The sequence below is a fragment of the Stomoxys calcitrans genome, chromosome 1 (genome assembly GCF_963082655.1).
Source record: "Stomoxys calcitrans chromosome 1, idStoCalc2.1, whole genome shotgun sequence".
NCBI lineage: Eukaryota > Metazoa > Arthropoda > Insecta > Diptera > Muscidae > Stomoxys > Stomoxys calcitrans.
Genome location: NC_081552.1, coordinates 30,832,906 through 30,852,413, shown reverse-complemented (window position 1 = coordinate 30,852,413; position 19,508 = coordinate 30,832,906). Strand labels below are relative to the sequence as shown.

At 40.3% G+C, this 19,508-nt stretch overlaps 1 protein-coding gene and 1 long non-coding RNA gene across 2 annotated transcripts; both read right to left on the bottom strand.

Moving 5' to 3' along the window:
- Nucleotides 1–757: 757 nt before the first annotated feature.
- Nucleotides 758–13,471, bottom strand: LOC106086265 (glutactin; the record flags this gene model as incomplete). Its single annotated transcript, XM_013250865.2, has 7 exons — nucleotides 758–949; nucleotides 1,013–1,331; nucleotides 4,236–4,426; nucleotides 4,492–4,627; nucleotides 4,700–5,215; nucleotides 5,279–5,431; nucleotides 13,163–13,471. Coding segments are annotated over 7 exons (1,752 nt in total), but the record flags the coding sequence as incomplete, so codon positions are not given.
- Nucleotides 12,283–12,911, bottom strand: LOC106086266 (uncharacterized). The gene is made up of 2 exons (XR_009398458.1): nucleotides 12,596–12,911; nucleotides 12,283–12,505 (listed from the first exon to the last, which is right to left on the bottom strand). It is a non-coding gene; the product is annotated as an uncharacterized LOC106086266 (long non-coding RNA).
- Nucleotides 13,472–19,508: the final 6,037 nt, after the last annotated feature.

Genomic DNA, 19,508 nt, shown 5'->3' with positions numbered 1-19,508 from the left:
ATATATTGAGTGTGTGGCAGCCACTGCGGCTATAAGACTTAAGGCGTTTGCAGAGTGGATAAAGGATAGGCAGGTGACGATAGGAAACCCGGATCAGTTGGAGGAGGTTTCCGATCGGATACCTGAGAGGACACTTGAGGTCGAGTACGAGACCAGAGGCACAGATTGACGGAATTCATTAATTGCCACTTAACACGTTAGAACAGCGAAACGGTCGGTAGGGCATCGAAAATCCTATGGGGAGATCCTGATCGTGAGAAGACGAGTTTATTACTGAAAGGACACATAGAACTACGAGCGCACTTATGCAAAATCGGTGCGGCAAGTGATAACATATGTAGTGTATGTAGGGAGGATGATGAGACGGCTTTCGCGGCTAACAGAAACCGGTACTTAGGTTGGGACACAAAACCGGACTTGAACCAACTTAGGGTATGGAAAACAATTAAGGATTTCGTAAGTAGCACGGAATTTCCAACTTAGATGTTCTTTTTCGAGGATGTCTGTAGTGGCATGGGGCGGATTATGATCCGCACCCTCTTTTCAACCTAACCTATACCTGGCAGGATACCTCGCAAATGTAAAGAGCATTAGTAAGGGGATAACTACCGCTGAAGGTTTTTCTGATGTTCACGCCGAGATTTGAACTCAGGCGGCCGGCTTCATAGGTAGGCGTATCTCTCTATACATTTTCTATGAAAATCTAAATTTTATGAAATTGTAATAATCAACTTAGTTATAATCAAATAAGAAAATATAAAGTTTATAAATTATTATATGTAATATCTAAAGCCTGGATGACTAATTCGTACATATTGAATTTAAAATTCTATATCGGGTCTATCCAGTTTATAATTCTCTGGATCATCAACTGTCGAGGTAAGTTCTTTGAGAACATCAAAATCCATTGTTAACGTCGCATTAATGTGGAAATACGGTCCATCCTCCGCTGTAATAAAATATAAAATTATAATCAATATTTAAAATATAACATTCTGAAATATTTACTTACAAGACATTGGAAGTATATCTAAAATATTACCCAGGCTAGGTTTACCAGATGTAGCAAATGATGTCCACAGTTCAACCATATTCTTGGCCACCTCGCTGTCTGCTTTGTTTAGCTTATGCGTGGAAAATAGGTAGAGGTTATCATTTGAATGATGTACTCCACCTTCGAAGGGATAGTGCTCATTGCCAAATTCGTAACCAAAACGTGTGTTAGACCCTTCATAATCGAAGGTATATAAGTAAACCGGAGCCAAGGATTTTTCATGCATTTTTCTGGCAAATGTTATAACAGGAGATTTCATGGCAAGAATGTTTGATAGCTAAAAGATATTGTAAAGTAAAAAAAAAAAACAGAATATTTGGCTGAATAGGTTGAATACTAAAAAGGCTTAGGAATTGCGGACTCTACGAAACATTTATGGATTTAAGAACTTCTATGGTTCTAGGGACCATATATGGTTTAAGGAACCATGAATGGTTGTACGAAACATCTATGGTTCTAAGAACCATCTATGGTTCTAGGAACCATCTATGGTTCTAGGAACCATCTATGGTGCTAAGAACCATCTATGGTTCTAAGAACCATAAATGGTTCTAGGAACCTTCTGTGGTTCTAGGAACCATCTATGGTTCTAGGAACCATCTATGGTTCTAGGAACCATCTATGGTTCTAGGAACCATCTATGGTTCTAGGAACCATCTATGGTTCTAGGAACCATCTATGGTTCTAGGAACCATCTATGGTTCTAGGAACCATCTATGGTTCTAGGAACCATCTATGGTTCTAGGAACCATCTATGGTTCTGGGAACCATCTATGGTTCTGGGAACCATCTATGGTTCTAGGAACCATCTATGGTTCTAGGAACCATCTATGGTTCTAGGAACCATCTATGGTTCTAGGAACCATCTATGGTTCTAGGAACCATCTATGGTTCTAGGAACCATCTATGGTTCTAGGAACCATCTATGGTTCTAGGAACCATCTATGGTTCTAAGAGCCATCTATGATTCTAGGTACCATCTATGGTTCTAGGTACCATCTATGTTTCTAGGAATCACCTATGATTCTAGGTACCATCTATGGTTCTAAGTACCATCTATGGTTCTAGGAATCACCTATGATTCGAGGAACCATTTATGGTTCTAGGAATCACCTATGATTCGAGGAACCATTTATTGTTCTAGGAACCATCTATGGTTCTAGGAACCATCTATGGTTCTAGGAACCACAGATGATTCTTAGTAGATTCATGAATCATGTATGGATCCAGTAATGGGTCCAGGATCGATTAAGGGTTTTAAAATCATTTATAATTCTAGGAACCATTTGCCGTTTTAAAATCCATCCGTAGTTCTATCAACTATTTACGAATCTAGGAACCATCTTTGGTTTTATTAACTGTCTACGGATCAAGGAACCATAAATTCTTACACCCATCTATGATTCTTAGAACCTTCAATGGCCCAAGTTGGTTATTTCAATTGGGTTTTTTTTATCTATTTGCTATAACTTACATCAAAATATGCAGGTAAAGCTTTTTTGTGATCCGTACTGTACAGCAAATCAGAAGAAAATAACATTCGCCACGTTTCCTCAATAAAACGATTTCTATATCTATGGTTCTAGGAACCATCTATGCTTCTAGGAACCATCTATGGTTCTAGGAACCATCTATGGTTCTAGGAACCATCTATGGTTCTAGGAACCATCTATGGTTCTAGGAACCATCTATGGTTCTAGGAACCATCTATGGTTCTAGGAACCATCTATGGTTCTAGGAACCATCTATGGTTCTAGGAACCATCTATGGTTCTAGGAACCATCTATGGTTCTAGGAACCATCTATGGTTCTAGGAACCATCTATGGTTCTAGGAACCATCTATGGATCTAGGAACCATCTATGGTTCTAGGAACCATCTATGGTTCTAGGAACCATCTATGGTTCTAGGAACCATCTATGGTTCTAGGAACCATCTATGGTTCTAGGAACCATCTATGGTTCTAGGAACCATCTATGGTTCTAGGAACCATCTATGGTTCTAGGAACCATCTATGGTTCTAGGAACCATCTATGGTTCTAGGAACCATCTATGGTTCTAGGAACCATCTATGGTTCTAGGAACCATCTATGGTTCTAGGAACCATCTATGGTTCTAGGAACCATCTATGGTTCTAGGAACCATCTATGGTTCTAGGAACCATCTATGGTTCTAGGAACCATCTATGGTTCTAGGAACCATCTATGGTTCTAGGAACCATCTATGGTTCTAGGAACCATCTATGGTTCTAGGAACCATCTATGGTTCTAGGAACCATCTATGGTTCTAGGAACCATCTATGGTTCTAGGTACCATCTATGTTTCTAGGAATCACCTATGATTCTAGGTACCATCTATGGTTCTAAGTACCATCTATGGTTCTAGGAATCACCTATGATTCGAGGAACCATTTATGGTTCTAGGAATCACCTATGATTCGAGGAACCATTTATTGTTCTAGGAACCATCTATGGTTCTAGGAACCATCTATGGTTCTAGGAACCATCTATGGTTCTAGGAACCATCTATGGTTCTAGGAACCATCTATGGTTCTAGGAACCATCTATGGTTCTAGGAACCACAGATGATTCTTAGTAGATTCATGAATCATGTATGGATGCAGTAATGGGTCCAGGATCGATTAAGGGTTTTAAAAAAGAAAATAACATTCGCCACGTTTCCTCAATAAAACGATTTCTATATCTGGCAAGGTTAAATACTTAGGTGTGATCTTGGACAGGAAACTTAATTGCAAGCAATACATTTGGGAGTGTACCGAAAGGGCTCCCAAATGTTGGGAACTATGTAGACGGGCCGTAGGCTCGAAATGGGGCTTGAATCTGAGGGTAGTCCACAGGCTCCACAGCAGCGTGAATTGACCAATACTTACTTACGCCTTAGTATTAGTTTGGTGGACGGCGATGGAGAAAAAGTGCAACATAAGGATAATGCAACAGGTTCAGAGAACATGTTGTCTTGGTATAGGCGGAGCGATTTGCCGTTTTAAAAACCATCCGTAGTTCTATCAACTATCTACGAATCTAGGAACCATCTTTGGTTTTATTAACTGTCTACGGATCAAGGAACCATATCTTCTTACACCCATCTATGATTCTTAGAACCTTCAATGGCCCAAGTTGGTTATTTCAATTGGGGTTTTTTATCTATTTGCTATAACTTACATCAAAATATGCAGGTAAAGCTTTTTTGTGATCCGTACTGTACAGCAAATCAGAAGAAAATAACATTCGCAAAAGAACATTTTCTGCAAGTCCTGTATTGTCCTTTGCCAAGGCCAAAATTGTTGTGGCTAATTTTCGTACGTTAATGTGACTAAAGTTACCTACTGCCGCTTTTAATCCGTCGTAGACCGCTAAGAGAAAGAGGTGAGACAAGTATATAGACATGGTTGGAATCTGTGAAAGAATATATAGTTACATGCCAATACAAATGAGCCGTCGTGCTTGGTGAAGCCCGCCATTAAGGGTATAGACCTATTGAAATCCTTAATTAATTCAGCAGGCTCTTTAGGCAAGATTTTATAAAAGTCATCAACAATGGGAGCAAATGATTCCTAAAAGGATATTTTTGTTTTAATAATTGAAATAAGTCGATGCAAATAACTGTGCAGTATATTAAGTCTTGCCTCTTGTGTTGCTTTTAGTAGAGTGGTGACTGGAACATTTCTCAAGCATTGATACAGTCCGTTGTTAGTTTCGCATGATGTACATTTTACAGCTTTGCAAATACGTTGCACTTGTTCCATAGGCTTATGATTTATACCCCAAGAAGCAAGAATCGAACCAGATTGTTGTATGGAACGCTGAAAAAAATGACCAGGAGTTCTGGGGCTAAGTAATAAGGATCCAGACATTGCTGTTCCGGCGCTTTGTCCAAATATGGTTACTTGTTTGGCATCACCTCCAAAAATATGTATATAGTCCTGAACCCATTTGAGGGCGGCGTATAAATCACTTACAGGTGCATTGCCAGGCATCTCTTTGCTTCTAGTAGAAAGCCAACCCAAAGCACCTATACGATAATTAGGCACTACTAAGACAATGTCTTTCTCCAGCAAAAAGTTTGGAGGGTGATCGATGTTGGAACCATTATAGAAGCCTCCGCCGTATATATAAAACATAACCGGTTGAAGGGCAGTAATCTGCGCAATAGGTTAAATATTAGATAATCAGGAAATTTTGTGTTAGGAGACCAAAAAATTTACATTTTTTGTATAAACGCATAAATTCAGACAATCTTCTAAATCCTGCTTAAGTTCAGCCTCATTAACCTCATTAATAGTTGTTATAACCGGACACCGTCGTCCATAGTTCGTGGCATCTAAGATATGCCGCCAGGGTAGACGCTTAACAGCATGCTGTAAGAAAAAGAAATTTGATTGATTGAATTGTGGATGAAGTGAAACATACAACATCGTTTCTGGAATTATTTCAAGCAAAGGGTAAAAAGAGTAAAATTGTTTTTAATAAAAAAGTGTACTTCGATTTTTGAAAAATTTTACAAATATGTATGTGTATAATTTAAGAGAAAAATATTGCATTCGCGGCATAGCATTGAGATTGTTCCTGGAATACCTTAAATAATTAAAAAACCACAACGAATATTCAAATTGACCCAAAATAATGAATCGTCGCCATCGAATGCCTTCTCTTTGATTTGTTTAACCCATCAGAACGCCTGGGTTCAAATGAACCTCAGAAAAATTTTCAGTGGCGGTTTTCCTCTGGCGACATTTGTGGCGTTATCAGTTAATTAAGACTTTTCTACGGAGAGGCGTGGTTAAGCAACACGCCGTTCGGGAAAAAGTGGTCTGGTACTAAAATCACAAAGTTGGCATCCCTGTTTGCATGTACAGTCAAGCAGAAAAAAAAAATTTATATCTCAACAAGGTTAAGAGGAAATTACTTGAATATGCTAGACTTCAGTATAACTAGTTGTTGTTGTATCAATGTGTTGTACACCGAGGCGGTAGCCCTTGCCGATGAAGGATTCGATCGGGTCAATCCGGTACGTACAAAGTACAAAGGGAGATATGAGTGGTATTCCTGCTAGGATTTGTTTTTTGTAAACCATAGATGGTTCAGAGCCAAGATTGGTTTGAGTGGTGAGTGTCTTGTGATTAGTTTCGTGAGCATGATTTCACTCACTCACACACGAAGACGTAATTGTATTTGGACACGACAACTCACTGCTTACGTGCGAACCTCTAGTTCATAGGACCAAAGATGGCTCCAAGAACTATAAATCGTTGCTCGAACCATAGAATTGTCCCAGAACCATAGATTGGTCTTAGAAGCACACATGATTCGCATGGTTCTAGAAACCGTGCATGGTTCCCAGAACCAAAGATGGTGGATAGAGCCAGATACAATTCCTGCAACTAAAGCTGGTTTCATGACCGAAGGAAGGCTCTTACGGTCAGATATGGTTCCTTGAAGCAGAAATATTTCCTATAACCTAAGATGGTTACTTGGACCAAAGATGGTTTCTGGAACCGAAGAAGATTTCTAGTTCCGGCCGATACGGGATGAGCACCGCACAGGCTGGAAGTTGATCTCCGACTTGTGTGGTCTCCATGGTTATCACGGGAAGCTTAGCTGAAAGCTACCGGGCGCATCCACAGGTTGCGGATGGTGGAAAGCTCCGTTTTTATGCGCAGTAGCTGTAAATGCGGCCGCGGGCAGTCAGCGATTTTCGAGAAGACAGTCTCAGTGAGGAGTCAGGTGGCACTGGCTCTTAGTTAAATACTGAGTGCCAATGATACTCGAGATAACAAGGCGAGTTATTTGCGCCTTCAAATAACCCATGGCCAACGTCAGCGTCTGTTCCCAGGTTAGAGGCGGCTGGAGGCGAGCGTCGGATCTTGGAGCAAGCGGCTCGCCACAACGAGGGATACATGTGCAATCCCACAGAATCCATGCGGTTGGGGCGCTGGGCCAGTAACCCGCCTCCGGAAAACTATGAGAATCAAAGGAATAGTAAAAACGGACCCCCCAACGTTGACGACCCACGCAAACGAAAAAAGGACCATGATTTTCGGATCTGCAACTGGAATGTCCGCACTCTTTATAGAGAAGGTGCAGTATACGCGCTGGGGGATGTATTGGAGAAGTAAAAGGCAGTTATTACCGCCTCACAGCAAGTGCGATGGACTGGGAATGACGTCACTACAACACCAAACGGTGACGAACTATACGATAGCTGCCATAACACGAGCCATGAATTTGGCTGTGAATTTGTGGTTAGTCGCAGACTGAAACACTTTGTCTCCAGCTTTAATCCGGTGGATGAGAGGCTATCCACAATCCGCATAAAAGCCAAATTCTTCAACATCAGCCTTATTTGTGCCTATGCTCCGACGGAAGACAAAGACGAGCAGACCAAGGATATTTTCTACGAGGGCCTAGAGAGAATATGACCGCTGCCCCGCCCATGATATTAAAATCGTTCTGGGAGAATTTAATGCGAAGATAGGGAAAGAAGATATTTTAGGTCCAACAGTCGGAAAGTTTAGCCTCCACGAGATAACGCCCAGTAATGGGTTGAGGTTGATAAATTTCGCCGCGGCAAAAAACATGGTGGGACAAAATTTCAACATAAAAATATTCACTAAGCCACATGGCTGTCACCCGATCAAAATACGATGAACCAAATTGATCACGTTGTGATAGATGGAAGGCATTCATTCAGCGTGTTAGATGTACGATCGATCCGTGGAGCGAATATAGATTCGGATCATTACCTTGTTGCTGCAAAGGTTAGAACCCGTTTGAAAATGGCGAGGAAAGTACGATCTGACACAGCTGGACATTGAAAAGCTGCAAACACAACAGATGACAGCGGCATACTCCACTCGATTGACCCAACTGCTTGATGAAAGCACTCCTTGTTCCGATGATAAATATAATGGCGCAGTGGCAAACTATTACCCACTCCATGCAAAATGCCGCACAATCCGTACTTGGGTACCGGGAGCCTCCTCCAAGAAACCCATGGTACGACCAAGAGTGTCGAGATGGTACTAAAGCCAAGAATGCGGCATATAGAGCAACCCTGCAATCAGTAGCAGTGCGCCAGACGAAGGAGTGGTATCGGGAGAAAAGGAGAGAGGAGATACGTCTATTCCGCAGAAAGAAAAAGGAAATGGAGAGACGTGAGTGTGAGCGAATTGAGATGTACAGAAGTGAAAATGAAGTCCGGAAATTCTACCAAAGAATTAAACATCAAACCGATGGCTTTGGTGCAGGCACATCCTCCCGCAGAGACAAAGAAGGAAATCTAGTAATTGACACAGATAACATGCTGAGGATATGAAAAGAACATTTTACCCAACTGCTAGTGTCCGACGTTGGCGGCGAAGAGGATACCGCAGAACCAATCAATGATGATGGTATATAGCAGTGACCCGACTAAAGAACAACAAGGCAGCAGGAGCCGACGGATTACCCGCTGAACTATTTAAGACCGGACGCTACACGCTGATAAGGCGTATGCATCAGCTTATCTGCGCAATCTAGCTAGAAAAACGCATACCCGATGATTGGAACCTCAGCATACTATGTCCCGTACACAAGAAAGGAGACAAGACGGAATGTGCCAACTACAGAGGAATAAGTCTCCTCCCCATCGCATGCAAGATACTCTCGAGCGCACTGTGTGAAAGATTAAAACCTAAAGTCAATGAGATAATTGGGCCCTATCAATGCGGCTTTAGACCTTAAAAATCCACCCTGGACCAGATATTCAGGACAAATCAACACCTACCATCTCTTTGTTGACTACAAAGCCGCCTTCGATACTCCTTTACGTTCAAAGGTATTTCAAGCCATGTCTGAGTTTGGTATCCCTGCAAAATTAATAAGGCTCTGCAGGATGACACTTGCTGATACGCGTTCCTCGGTAAGAATAGGAAAGAATCTCTCCGAACCATTTAATACCAAACGAGGTTTCAGACAAGGAGACAGCCTATCATGTGATCTCTTTAATATCCTGCTGGAGAAGATAATACGAGATGTAGATGTGAATAGATATGACACACAAATCACAAGAGAACGCATGCCTATGCCGACGACATCGACATCATAGGTCGGTCACCGAACGTAGCAACTGCAGCCTTTGAAAGAATCGAAAGAGAGTCAGTGAAAATGGGTCTGGCATTAAATGAAGATGAAACGAAATGGATGATTTCAACTCCCAAAAAGCCTTGCACAACCGAGTAGATAATGAAAATGGAGAAAGTTGGAAACCACAACTTTGAGACAGTCAGTAACTTTATTTAACTCGGCACCGCCGTAACCGAAACGAATGACACCAGTTTTAAGATTAAGCGACGAATAATACTGGCAAACAGATGCTACTTTGGACTAAGTAAGCAGTTTAGAAACAAGACCACCTCTTGACAGACGAAGATTACACTGTACAAGACACTGATACTACCCGTGCTGTTATATGGTTGTGAAAGCAGATGAGGCAGTGCTTGGAGTATTTGAGAGAAAGATTCTTCGTAAAATATATGGACCAGTTTGCGATAATGGAGAATATAAGCTACGTATGGACCACGAGCTGTATGACGACGATAGCATAGTTACACGCATCAAAATACAACGGCTGCGTTGGCTAGGTCATGTTGTCAGAATGGATGAAGAAGCTCCAGCAAAAAAGTCTTCTGAAGGCAAACGCGGTGGTACACGCAAACCGGGAAGACCAAAAGCCCGATGGAGAGATCAAGTGGTGGGAGACACCTCGAAACTTGGTGTCAGAGATTATAGAATGAACGCAGAAGATCGAGACGCTTGGAACGCTATTCTACGTTCGGCTAGTGGAACAAGTATTTTGCCATAGCCAATTAAAGTAAAAGAAGACTGACAAATAATGTCTTTAAAACGCACCTTTATAATTGCATTAAGGCTAGACTTGGCATTACTGAAAAGTTAATGGATTTATCCATCTCTCTTACATAATAAGTCAACCTAAGTTTATTTTTAACAAAATTTTAAGTTGAAACTTGTAGTTGAATTACATTTATTCAATTTTACTCATCAAATCGTAAACTTTTTTAAACGAATATTTATGCAATTTGAAGAATATAGGTTTGTAGCAAATGTTGAACTCAAAATAACAACATGTTTATCTTGGGCAAATAAAAACGTTGTTTGCTGTAGGAATATTTAGCATATTGAGGAGAAACCTGGTTAGGCAAAATGACTTCCCGAACAAAAGTTTATCAACTATTTGCCACTAATAACAGGTGAGTAAATCTTATTAAAATCGTGCAATTCATTTTGTTTTAATCAAAATTTAACCAAATTAGATTAAAATTGGCTCACTAATTTCAACTAAGTTTTTTACTTTATTCTAAGCGCACCATTTTTTTTGAGTGTTATGAAGAAACATAACAAATCATTTAATTATTTTCGGAAGTGTTCAATGATAATCTTATTAGAATTTAATTAATTCCCAATGCTGCTGGCATGTTTTACATCTTCGAAATGAGGCAATTAAAAGCTCGGCTTAATTTAACTTTGGCTTAATTTAACTTAACTTTAATTTGTTTATTAAAGGAAGTTGTTATAAGGCTTTACTTTATCGCTGTTAATTTGTAATAGTGCTGGCATGTTCTTATACTCATACAGACAATTTAAAAGCTCAGCTTACTTCAGTATACCACAGGTGAGGTGCTTTTTAAAAAAACACATGTCTTTTAAAATTCCAATATTTGCTCATTTTAATTTGAGAATGTTTTTTTGTCGACTCAATAACAATATTTATTTTCCACTATTGTTATTTTGTTTTAATTAAATTTGTAAAATAACTGTTTGTGTTAAAAACAGACTTCTCAGTTGTTGTTTTAATCATAACTCTAGGGCTAATTTTTATTAAGTATAATATACTAGCCTAAATAATACTAGCCTATAAAAAGCCAAAGACTAACTCCCGACCGTGGAATGGCTAAAATATAATGTCATAACGACGACTGGCATAAATATCTTCTCAGACAGCCAGGCATCCATTAAATCTCTGGAGGACTTATTTGTGAACACAAAAACCGCCCTCGACTGTCGCAGATCTCTCAACGAGATGGCTGAACAGTTAAAAATTCACCTGTTCTGGGATATCTCTGTGGCCGGGCCACAGAGATATCCCAGGAAATTGTAGAGCGGAGAAACTGGAATCTGTAGGTATGCCTCTGGCAAAGCATAGCGAATGACAGACGAATTATGTGGCCTAATCTAGACTTGATGAGGTTTACCTACCTCTTTGCTGGTACTGGCTAGAACAGACGTCTCAGTCATTGTGTCCGTCATGATAGGTCACTGTCTAATCGTAAAACCTGCTGACAGACTGAAGGTTGCCAGTAACGACTTTTGTAAAAGCTGTGGAGACATCGGGGAAGAAGAGACTATAAAACACCTTCTGTGTGTGTGTATGTGTGCCGCACTGGCAGTCAGAAGGAGTTCCACTTTAGGTTCTCATTTCTTTGAGAACCTGTCTGATTGATGTGATGGATGTGTTGGGATTTTTAAAGCTAGGAACTAGAGGGCATCTTCCTTCTTCTGTTCCCGTGGTATCACAATGGACGAAAACTCACATAGAGTCTGATGGCAGACTGCCACTTAAACCTAACCGAATCTAAAACCCGACCTTATAATCAAACCATTTTCATTTTCTATACTACACCATGTTTCTCCTCTTCCTAAAGCGATCTTTTTGGTTTCGATTTACTCTTTAAGGTGGGGTTTACCATTTATGTTGTTGCCAGGGGGGGCCATAGGTTTCAGGAATAAGTATGGAGCAAGTTTTAATATTGCAAACTTCAAAGCGACAATACCAACCACATCTGGAAAAGATTTCTTTTGTCTTTTTATTGTCATATATTGTCTTAAGGTAGCTTCTTCAGGTGGCACCGCGTTGAGGTTACTTCCCGCTGGTGCAGGGAACTGGTTTTATGCTAGAATTACTACAATCTTGAAGTAAGCAGTACTAGTTCCACACCTGTATATGGGGTTGGCCGCTTTTCTGGTGGATTGACCCGCTTTCGCTTCTTATTTGCAACAGAACCATACTAGTTGTTTGGGTATTTGACCTTTTCTACAACCAATCGAACTATGTTAACCCTAGTTTTAAAGTAAGTGATTACTGACAGATTACTGTGTAATAAGCGGAGATCATATTGCTAAAATAAACCCAATGCAAAATACATCGAAAAAATTTTGTTTTCTTAAAATTGGTTTCATTTCTATTTTAATATTATAATGACAAAACAAGAAGAATTAAAGTACATAGGCATGCATAAGGCAAAAAATCGGAAAAAAAACTTTTAAAAAATCATTAAAATTAGTCAATATTCACCAAAAATATTTAAATTTTTGAAATGCCGCTTTTTTGTGTTGTATGGCTTTGGGCAGTTGTGCCTCTGTTGAACCCGAAACATCTGTCACGGGAATGGAATCGAAAAACAAAATATATACATACGATTAAAAACAAAATTATATATCGTCATTATCTTTTTTTCAAATCTTACCATGAAGAGCGCCATAAAAGTTCTTCAAAGGTTTAAAAGACTTTTTTACATGGTTATCATCCATATCATATTCTAAGGTCACATTCGTAACAAAAGTACATCACTTTATTTCTTTTACATTAAACTCTTTTACACCACCGATCTGTCTGCGTCAATACATCGCAAAACTTTATGACAGACTGAATCCTTTGTTTGTTTTCTTTCTCTCATTTCATTTACTCGCATTCCTAAGGGTAACGGTATTCTGTTTATGAAATTGTTTCATTATCCCAAAAAACAGGCAGACCAATTGTTTCGCAGCAGGTCGATGCAACCCTTACACTACTTGACTACTTGTGATTTTGTTTTTTTCTCACTACTTTGTGTAGCGAAAAGAAACAGATTCAATTGTAATTTGCAAAGAACCAATTACATTTGATCATTTGATACTTTCAAAACCAGCGGGTTCGTATTTTGTATAGACTACTTCGCCCTACATTACTGCTTAGTTCCCCAATAGTTGTATTTTATTGGTCTATATATTTAAATGTACAAAATTTTCAACAGTTTTGTGTTCCCAAAACTTACCTTGAAACGTAAATCCTTAGTGGGTGACTCAGCGTATGGAATACCCAAAAAGCGCATGAATTTCTGATTACTCCATGACGTTGTATCAAAGTCGCCTTGTATTGTACCTTGACCCGGCAGATTAAGCGAAACCGTAGCCGTTAATGAAGACGTAGACGACGAAGGCGGCGCTACCGATGATGACCCGTGAATGTAGACCAAAGCTAAAATAATCACGGAGATCACAGTGAAATTCATAACTACTACGCCGATGGTTTTCATTAAACTAAATGTGTATACGGTGATAAACAAATCAATTGAAATGGCCAATTAGTTAGTTAACTCAAAAATTAACACTCTACAGATTGTTTTAGCCGCTCTCACACGCTGTTATCATACGTTAACAAGGAAATGTTGGCATGATTTCCAGAAAATGAGAAGCGTTTTAAGCATACTTCAATTTTTGCTGACACTGATAAGCCACACAGTAATATTTATTAAGCATTATTATACCCACCACCGTGGGATAGGGGGTATATTCATTTACTCATTCCGTTTGCAACACATCGAAATATCAATTTCCGACCCTACAAAGTATATATATTTCGAATCGTCGTAAAATTCGAAGACGATTTAACGATGCCCATGTGTCTGTCCGTCCGTCTGTTGTAATCACTCTAGAGCCTTAAAAAACTTAAATATTGAGCTGAAATTTGGCACAGATACGTCTTTTCAATACACGCTGGTTAAGTTCTTAAACGGGCCAAATCGGACCATATTTGGATATAGTTGCTTATAGACCGATCTGCCGATAAAGGGTCCAATGCCGATAAATGCTTTATTTTTTGTTCGAGTTTGCTGAAATTTGAAACAGTGAATAGTTTAAAGCTTCCCGACGTCTGACCCCAATATGGTTCTGATCGGACTGTATTTAGATATAGCCACCATATAGACCGATCTCCCGATAAAGGGTCTGAAGACCATAAAAGCTTTATTTATTACCCGATTTTGCTGAAATTTAAAAGAGTGGGATATTATAAGCCTCCCGACGTCTGACGTAAATATGGTTCAGATCGGACTTTATTTAGGTAAAGCTTTCATATAGACCGATCTCCCGATAAAGGGTTTGAAGTCCACAAAAACTTTTTTTTAACCGATTTCGCTGAAATTTGGAATAGTTTGCAGTTTTAAGCCTCCCAACATTCGGCCTAAATTTGATGCAGATGGGACTATATTTAGATATAGCTGTCGTACAGACCGATCTGTCAATAAAGGGTCTGAAGCCCATAAAAGCTTTATTTTTTAACCGATTTTGCCAAAATTTGAAATAGTGAGTTATTTGTAACCTCCTGACACCCGACCTTAATATGGTTTAGATCGGACTATATTTAAATATAGCTGCCATATAAACCGATCTGCCGCTAAGGTGTCTGAAGCCAATACAAGCTATATTTGTAACCCGATTTCGCTGAAATTTGAAACAGTGGGTAGGTTAAGACCTTCCAAAATCCGACCTAAACATGGTTCTGATCGGACTATATTTAAATATAGCTGCCATATAAACCGATCTGCCGCTAAGGTGTCTGAAGCCAATAAAAGCTTTATTTATTACCCGATGTCGCTGAAATTTGAAACAGTGAGTTTTTCTAAGCCTCACGATATCCGACCTTTATATGGTTCAGATCGGTTTTTAATTTGGGTGCTTAAGTTATCCAATTTTCACCGGATTGTGACGAAATGGGGTTTACATCTATACCCGAGGTGGTGGGTATCCAAAGTTCGGCCCGGCCGAACTTAATGCCTTTTTACTTGCTTTTTATTGTTGTTTATAAAAGTGTCGTAGATTTTTATTATATGGCGTTATATCTGAAGTAAGAGAATGTGTGTTATTTATTTAAATGATCTAGGAAAGCGAATAGATGAAGCAAAATACGGGTCGGTACTTATATACCCTGCACTATAGCTTGTGTATATACAAGAGGAAGTCAATTTCCATAAGTTAGAGTTAAATTTCTGCAAAGAAGAAGTTTGTGACATGTGCTCGTTACCCACATCAAATCAAAAGCTTTTGTATTTTTAGGCTTGTCAGGTGGAAATATAATAATTGCGGAAGGACAAAAACGGTGATTTCTATGATTTGGTATATACAGTGAGAAATTAACCATGTGGGCGGTGGCTTTTAAATACCGGCTATTGGCTTAGTCTGTGACCAATGCTGATCCGACGTCCTGTACACTACCAGTTATCAACCCGGCACTGGGTGACTACCAACATACCGCCGGTTGGTAGCTGTGTCCCAATTAATGGCCATGCTTACAATCCCGACATAAGTGGGTTTCTATCTGGCTATAATGGTCTGGTTTTAGGGGACTTTAATGCGCATCACATTTCATGGCATTCTCCTCTAGGTAACGACCAGCGGGGCATAGATTTGGCAGAGCAGATTGAAGGCTCCACGTTTTGCACGGTTAATGAGGATGTCCCCACAAGGATAACGAGGAGGTATAGCAGCTCGCCAGATATTTCTATTGCATCCCCTGAGTGACGTATCCTGGCAAGCCGTCATCTCTTTGGGGTCAGACCACCTCCCCATAATTCTTACTATCGACCGTACGTTTATCAACCAGGCCGATTGCGCTGGTTTCAGAGTGTACACCAATCGGCGCTTCAGTGAACTGCCAACCCCCTAGGATATGCTAATTGCAGAGAGGAAATTCCGAGACATCATTAACGCAGCAGCCGCTCGCTTTATATCAGCCGGTCGAATATCCCAAGTGCGGCCCAATTTCCCGGCACAGGCAGGGGTACTCGCAGACGAGCGTGATGGGATTCGTTGTGCGGACCTCACTACCCAGAATCAGCTATCTTAATCTGGAAATAAAGAGGGTAGTCGGCGAACATTGGCGGAATTTGTGGCTGAAACACTTGGAGCTATGTAACTTAGGCAAGCTGTGGTCTACTGTTAAGTCACTCTCGAACCCCAGGAGACGGAATGACACGACCTTAGTCACTTTTGGCGACGTAGCAGGTTTTTCAACAGTCAATTTATTGTGCATTTGGCGTCTCCGTGGTCTCCGAGCCGAATGTCACCCATGACGCCAAATCATCCAAGGCGTTAGGCCCCGGCGGAATCTCTACACTGATGCTGAAGAATCTGGGGTTGAGTACCTTACTACTGTTCGCAACCTGTCTTTGAACACTCTTATGGTTCCCGATGTCTGGAAAATGGGCAGAGTGATCCCAAAGAACGCCGAAACCCGTTAAGAGTGCAGAATAAACCATGGATGTCGAGAACCAAATACTGTTACAAGGGGTCTTACTGCTGCAAATTTGAGCAAAAAGGGCATAAGTTCTGATATTGGATGTAACTGGTACGAGTGTTAAAGGAACTCTTCCAAATTTGGTAATTTCTGGGTAAGAAATGCATCTTTTGTACGTTCAATGCCTTCAATCCGAAAATGGGGCATCTGCAGCTGCTTACAAATGTGGCCAGATCGTGAGGAAAATTGTAAGTGTCTTTCAAACTTATAAATCGGGAGATCCCCTTATCCAAACTCGGCACAGTTGTTCATTGAAATCAAGGCAAAAATACGACTTTTCTTATGGGGATATCGGTATAAAGGGTGCTATATCAAGATATAGGCCATTTTTGAACTTTAGGCTGTAGACTGATTTCAACAAAAAGACGGACAGACATGTCTAGATCGTATGTGACTACAACGACAATCTAGTATGTATAATTTGTAGGATCGAAAATGTATAAATTGATGATGACGAAAATGGCCAACTCTTAGGTAATGGGTATAAAAACCACATTTTTGGCTTGTAGAATATTTGGAAGGTTTTGCTCGGGTTTGGTAGGAAATTTCTTAAAGTTTGGTTGGAAATAATTTTCTGGAGTGGCAACACTGACCACAACCAAAAATCATATGGTGCAATCCGCCATTTTGTCATCAAGCTGATCGGCGTTTTGCCAACATGCGAAAACAAATTTGTGAGCGTGTGTGTGTACGTGTGCGTACATGAGCAGAGAATACGCGAGAAAGAAGATAACAACAATGAGAATGCCAACAAACATCGGACATCTTAATACTGTCAAACCTGGCCGACTCTTAACGGCTGCTCGCGTGAGACCACCTTTTTAAATCCGCCTTGAGTGTGCTTAAAGCATACAGAATGACACACGCATGGACAAACCGATGTAATTCAGTGCTTCGAATTCACAAAATTGATTGCAAAGAAAGTCGAGATGGAGGTCTGTAGTCAGAATTTTAAAGTCTTACCGGAACCCGACATCTACGCCCCCCACCCAACATCCTTGGCTACACCTTTCTAGTGAGAGTGCCGTTGGTTCCCCCATAGGCGGGAATCCTTCGTTGCAGCCTCGCTAAGATCCAGCACCGACTCTAGCGTCAGTGTTTAAAGGTGGAAGTAACGTGCCAAGCCCTTACCCCCCACTGTCCGAAGCAGTTGTCCTGCTAGGCCATATTACGTGGCGTAGACTTTGAGCAGCAGAGTTGGAAGCGCCAAACCAGGTCCTCCCCCATATCGCACGGCCGTTGTTCCAGCAGTTGTGCATCTGGGCTCCATTTCTGAGTCTCAGCCTAGAGTTCGTAGGGAAGTAGTATTAGTAGTAGTAGGGAGTAGTATTTAATTCCTTATTTATTTTTTAAGAGAAGTTTTAATGGTAACTTTTATTATATGTACTATAAATTATTTTTGGTAATATTAGTCAAATTTATGTGATTAACTATTTTTGAGTAGTATTTAATTCCTGATTTATTTTTAAGAAAACTTTAATGACTTGTTAATTTTGTAGTGTTTTAGTCATAAATGGTCTAACGACTTGACTAATGAATGAGCAAATTAAATTAAAAAATCACCATTTCAGGTTTCCGCCTACATCGTCTAGCAACCATCTAAGCTATTGTGCATGCGGCGACTAAATTAAAGTCCCAATCGTGAGCTGAGGAGAAGCTCGACCTATCCGTTTATAACTAGCCAATCTGTAGGTTCAATCCCTACCCCTTACGCAGTTCGTCCGCTTTAAAGGGAAGGTTGCTCGCAATCTCACAAGAAGTGAATCAATAAGAGCGGAATCTCCTTTCCTGAAAGAATTTAAGACGCAGAAGAGGGGTATGTACGGGCTGAGAGCTAGATAAAAGCGTCGTCTAATGATGGAGAAAGAGCTATGCTTTGGACTTAGGTTATGATGGAACATCTGATCTTGATATACGAAGATGCAAAGGGGTAGTTTGCTCCATTTGATTAGATACATGATGGCGGCATGGCGAGTCCGGCATCCCTAAAGGTTAGCCAACCGACCAGAGCCGGGCGATTGGTAGGCATTGGGAGGCTCTGTTCTTATACGGCACTGGATCTTGAAATGTCAAGAAGGTAACCTGCGAGTTAAGTACAAGTCGAGACCAAGAAACCGAGGGATGCTTTTCAAAGGATTTGCTCTTATTTACGAAGGTTTTTATAAAATAGCGGGACCTTGCTCACACAGTTGAAAGAAGCGATAATCCAAGAGCGATACGAGTACTTCGACACGAGAAGACATACCCCGAAATCGAAACTTTTAGTCCACTTTGTAGACAACCTGGGACCGGTAGAGGCATGAGTTGTTGATGCTTGGCTTAGGATCGACCAAGCAGCCTTTCAATAAGAGGAGCGGCGGAGAATATGATGAATGTTGTATTTGGTGTTCCTGTACTAGCCACAGGATTAAACCAGACGAGGCGGGGAAATCGTTTAGGCAGGAGTCTCCATTGCCGTGGCGAAGTACAATTAGAAAGTGTGTTTACTTCACGACAGACGGCTTCTCTTGAGAGACCAACCTTGTTGCACACCCTTGCAAATCATGAACAAATCACCCGAGGAGACTTAGCCTGCTGCGAAAAGACACATTATGATATCTTTGTAGAGTCAGCATGGACCACGTGGGCGAAGTATTGCTGTTCGACAAAATTCTATCCGGGTAAAAGCCTCAAGCAAAAACCCAAGTCATATGCGAAGACGAAAGGAGGAACGTAAAAAATTTACCTCCGAGTCAGATGAAGTCACTGAAAACTTCTGATCCCAAAACTAGTCAAATCGATGCTCTTGAATTGGTGGAGCAGCAGTGACATCTCCAAACCTGGCATTGTTCAGCGATGGTATCATCGATAAGGATATATATCCTAGAATATTATAGGGAATTTTTCTTGATTTGAAGAAGACAAAAGACACCAACAAATTCCTAAAAATTTAATTTTTTAAATTTTTTTTTTATAGAGCTCATTTCATTGAGCAATTTTGCGAAAACATAATTTTTCTGAAAAATTTTCAAAGAAATTTTATTTTCCTTCTTTACCATATCCATTAT